Here is a 3,591-nt window from a genome sequence, read left to right as displayed (position 1 = left end):
GGGGGGGGGGGGGGGGGGGGGGGGGGGGGGGGGGGGGGGGCACAGACGTAGAGGAGGATGGGAATAGAAAGAAATCAGGTGAAGAGAGGGATGGATGAGGCCAACGGGTTCTTAACGTCACGCTGTGACGTCTGCGCGAGCGTGTGCTTAGTCCTGTTGTGAATCCACACAAATGCCTTTTTACTCACAACGTGTTATTTCTGCGCAATAACTAGAACGTGTTCACCGCCGGTGTATGACAACTCACCTTGAGGTCCCTGTGCACAATGTCATGCTGGTGGATGTGACTGACGCTCTCCAGGATCTGATTGATGCAGTGGCTGGAGGAGACAGAGAGGGATTAGAAGCAGAGGAGAGACACATCTGTTTATCCACAACAGCTGGATGACAAGAGACTGAAGGAGTAGAATATAAAACGTTGAGGGAGGTTTTTCAAATATTTGAACTCAACACAATTTGGTCCCTTGGGTACATTTTGAATGCTGAATGTGTTTCTTTTTATTTATGCATTTAACATGAAAGGTCAAGCAGAAAAGAGACTTCCTAAAATCCAAATCAACTTATGTTCAACTTTCCCCAGCAAGGTCAAAAACAGAGGAATTCTGTGCTGGAAAGGGAGCGACATGTTGACACAGGCCAAGGAAAGATGACAAATCAACAACAGCGGGGGCTGTGTCAGACCGTTTCTGTAACTTTCCAAAACAGGCAATCCAACACTCGCACCCACCTCACGCCTCTCCTGGCTGGGTGTGTGGAGGTGAGAAACTAAGCAGGTTTTTAACTTCTCTCTCTAGCTTTCTCTTTTTCATTTTTTACACAACCATATCTGTCATTTTTCATGTGAACAGCAGAGTACAACACCAATAATGTCTAAATATGCATTGTTTTCTCCAAATTGAAACAATAACGTATCTCATGCATCTCTATTTTGGGTGGCTTTTCAATCCGCCTGCTGAATTTGATGCATCTATACTTTTGATTATAAAACGTGGTCGGACAACACTTCTTATGAACTACTTCTGTTCCAGCACAACCCGACCCTAATGCTCTTGTGGCTGTATGGGAGCAAATCCCTGCAACCAGGTGCCTGTTTCACCAAATTGTCGACATGCCAGCTGTGACTTGCAACATGAGATCATTTCCTCTCGCTCATTGCGACACACTCCACTTATAAAAACAACTGGTACATTTATGACTCATGCACGAGCTTAAGAGAGCCCTGTAATGTCACACGAACACCATTTGCGATCTGCATGTTGCTGCACAAGAGGATAAGAGGTGCATGTGGGAGAAAAGTTTGGTGCATTTTTATGTGAAAGGGTGTGTGGAAGGATGTGTAGCGGGCAGTGTGTTGGTGTGTTGTTGAGGCGGTGAGGGGGGGTTCTTATGTAAGCTTGTCCTAAGCTTACATATCAGCAATTTTGCTGGTCTGATGCACAGTTAAAAAACACTATTATTTGTTTGTATATTAAATTGAACTTGACATGAGTTAAGGTGACGTCAGGGTCAGGAGGGGGCACAGACACAGATTTAGGGAGACACTGCTGACGCTGTGTCCAAATTAGGCTGAATCTGGATTCCACATTTTATTCTCTTCCCTGTTTCTGCAGCTGCAGTGCCCTTACTTACTTACTGCTGCTGCTCTTACTCACATTGTATCTCTTGCCCCGTCTGCACTTCTCATACCTCATATCTCTCCTGCCTTTCCTTCCTCTTTCCTTTAATTTAGTTGGTCCTTGATGTAGAGATCAATATCAGAGGAGAACTAATCCAGAATGTGTGTCCATGCTCTAGACAACCAAAAGCTAGAGCCTGATAGCCTAGACTAGTTTTTTACTGGGCAATAATTCAATATGATAACTTATTATCCTTCAATGGAATCATATCGTGATGGAATCATATATCCAGGCATTGTCTGATACACAATTACTTTGTCTAAATTGACAATAAAAAGCACAAACCAACTCATGTTTCTCAGAAAATCTAATCTTTTGCACTAAAGATCTTAATAAAATCAGAGAATAGTCGATACTTTTCATTCGTCAAATATTCAATTCATACAGGAATATCTGTGATTGACATGTGGCTTTAACTACCATTGCAAGGTGAGGCACTTAAGAAACCTAAGGAGGATGTCGTCATGTTGAGTCAGAGGTTGGCAGAAGTTTTGAGTGCCCATGCTTCTACTTTGTTCACCCATGTGCATGATGCCTATTAGCTTAAAAAAGGAAAGTGTTTGAAGCAGACTTCTCTTCTGTTCTCTCTTAAGGTGTCTCCATCGAGACCATCTACTTGGCCAGCGTGAAAGCTTTGCCTTTGACTTGTTTATTAGAGGCAGGGCTTCTAGTAGTACAGGTTTAGTGAGAGACAAACAGGCAAAATCCCTCCATATGATGAAGTGTCGGCTTGATATGCACCCGTATACAAAAAGTCTAACCTTTATTGACGATTATCTGATAATTACATTTACAAAGTTCTGCCCTGACATCACTACAGGCTGCTCATTGGACGAGGAAGATGAAGTCGTACACCATCTGAACAACACTGGCACACATATTGATAGTCATTATGTATCATTACGTCCTCAGATTCATGAGAAACAAAGTGTAATTGGTCCACAAAGATCTCAGTCCACTATTAGTAATCACAGACAAGAGAGACTTATGCATTCTTGGCTGAAGATGCTCGAACATGACGTTGACGTGGGGTAATGAATGTGTTGACAGAATTTTACGTTTGGACCTAATGTGATAATTTGATCATGTGGAGTTATTTTTATGTAATTGTATTTTGATGTTCAACTTAATAAACTAACCTCTGCATGTCTGACAAAAATCTGCTTAAACAATATATAAAGGTTAGTCTGCACAATCCACAATCCACACAGGTAATGTGCTGCACTGCAAAACACAACTGCAACTTCTGACAACAGGCCCAAAATAATGCTTCAAAACTTGGGGACAGCTTAGTCATTAGTTATTAATGGAATTAAATTTAAAAGCCCTGAGTCACACAGTCAAAAATAGACGTGCCAGAAACCCAAAGCATTGCTTCTTTTACTGAAACACACAGTACAACACACATTTAAACAGGAAAAACATTTTGCACTTTCATCAAACTACTTTCGCTGCCTGAAATTTTACTGCGTCAGCCACAAAAACTTCCTCAGCAGGAAAGATGACTAGTGGCACATAACACGACACGTTGACATGTGAGCATGACGACATACTGTACCTGGCATCGGCCTCGCTGTAATACTCTCTAGCGACAATGTCCTCAAACAGCTCCCCTCCAGTGACGCTGCACACAAACAAAACAGAGAGCTGGTTGGTTCTCTTCTCCTTTTGAGGAAGGACATTGATTTATATAAGCCCTATAAAATAGGGCTTAATTTAAGAGTAGACTGAACTTTCCCATCATGGCAGCTCAGTGGAAAAGCTCAAATACTGTACAGCTGTGAATGGTGAAAATAGAAATGTCAATTTATTTGTTGCTTGGGTGAAGCAATTCATCCTGGAGCAATATTCCACCTCCAACCTGTGACGTGTGTGTGTGTGTGTGTGTGTGTGTGTGTGTGTGTGTGTGTGTGTG

The 3,591-nt window shown here is 42.2% G+C and overlaps 1 protein-coding gene across 29 annotated transcripts in view; it reads right to left on the bottom strand.

The window, feature by feature from the left end:
- camk2g2 (calcium/calmodulin-dependent protein kinase (CaM kinase) II gamma 2) overlaps positions 1 to 3,591 on the bottom strand; it is a 54,398-nt gene that overhangs the window by 25,902 nt on the left and 24,905 nt on the right. For all 29 annotated transcript variants that reach the window (XM_031875221.1, XM_031875351.1, XM_031875255.1 and 26 more), the window contains exons 5-6: positions 3,235 to 3,300; positions 248 to 320 (exon numbers count right to left, since the gene is read on the bottom strand). In XM_031875221.1, coding sequence (XP_031731081.1) covers positions 248 to 320; positions 3,235 to 3,300 — 139 coding nt within the window. The remainder of the gene's footprint in view (positions 1 to 247; positions 321 to 3,234; positions 3,301 to 3,591) is intronic.

The sequence above is a fragment of the Anarrhichthys ocellatus genome, unplaced genomic scaffold, assembly GCF_004355925.1.
Source record: "Anarrhichthys ocellatus isolate YVR2014 unplaced genomic scaffold, GSC_Weel_1.0 scaffold3, whole genome shotgun sequence".
NCBI classification, from domain to species: domain Eukaryota; kingdom Metazoa; phylum Chordata; class Actinopteri; order Perciformes; family Anarhichadidae; genus Anarrhichthys; species Anarrhichthys ocellatus.
Note: the sequence above shows the minus strand (reverse complement) of the source record. Positions and strands in the feature narration are given on the sequence as shown.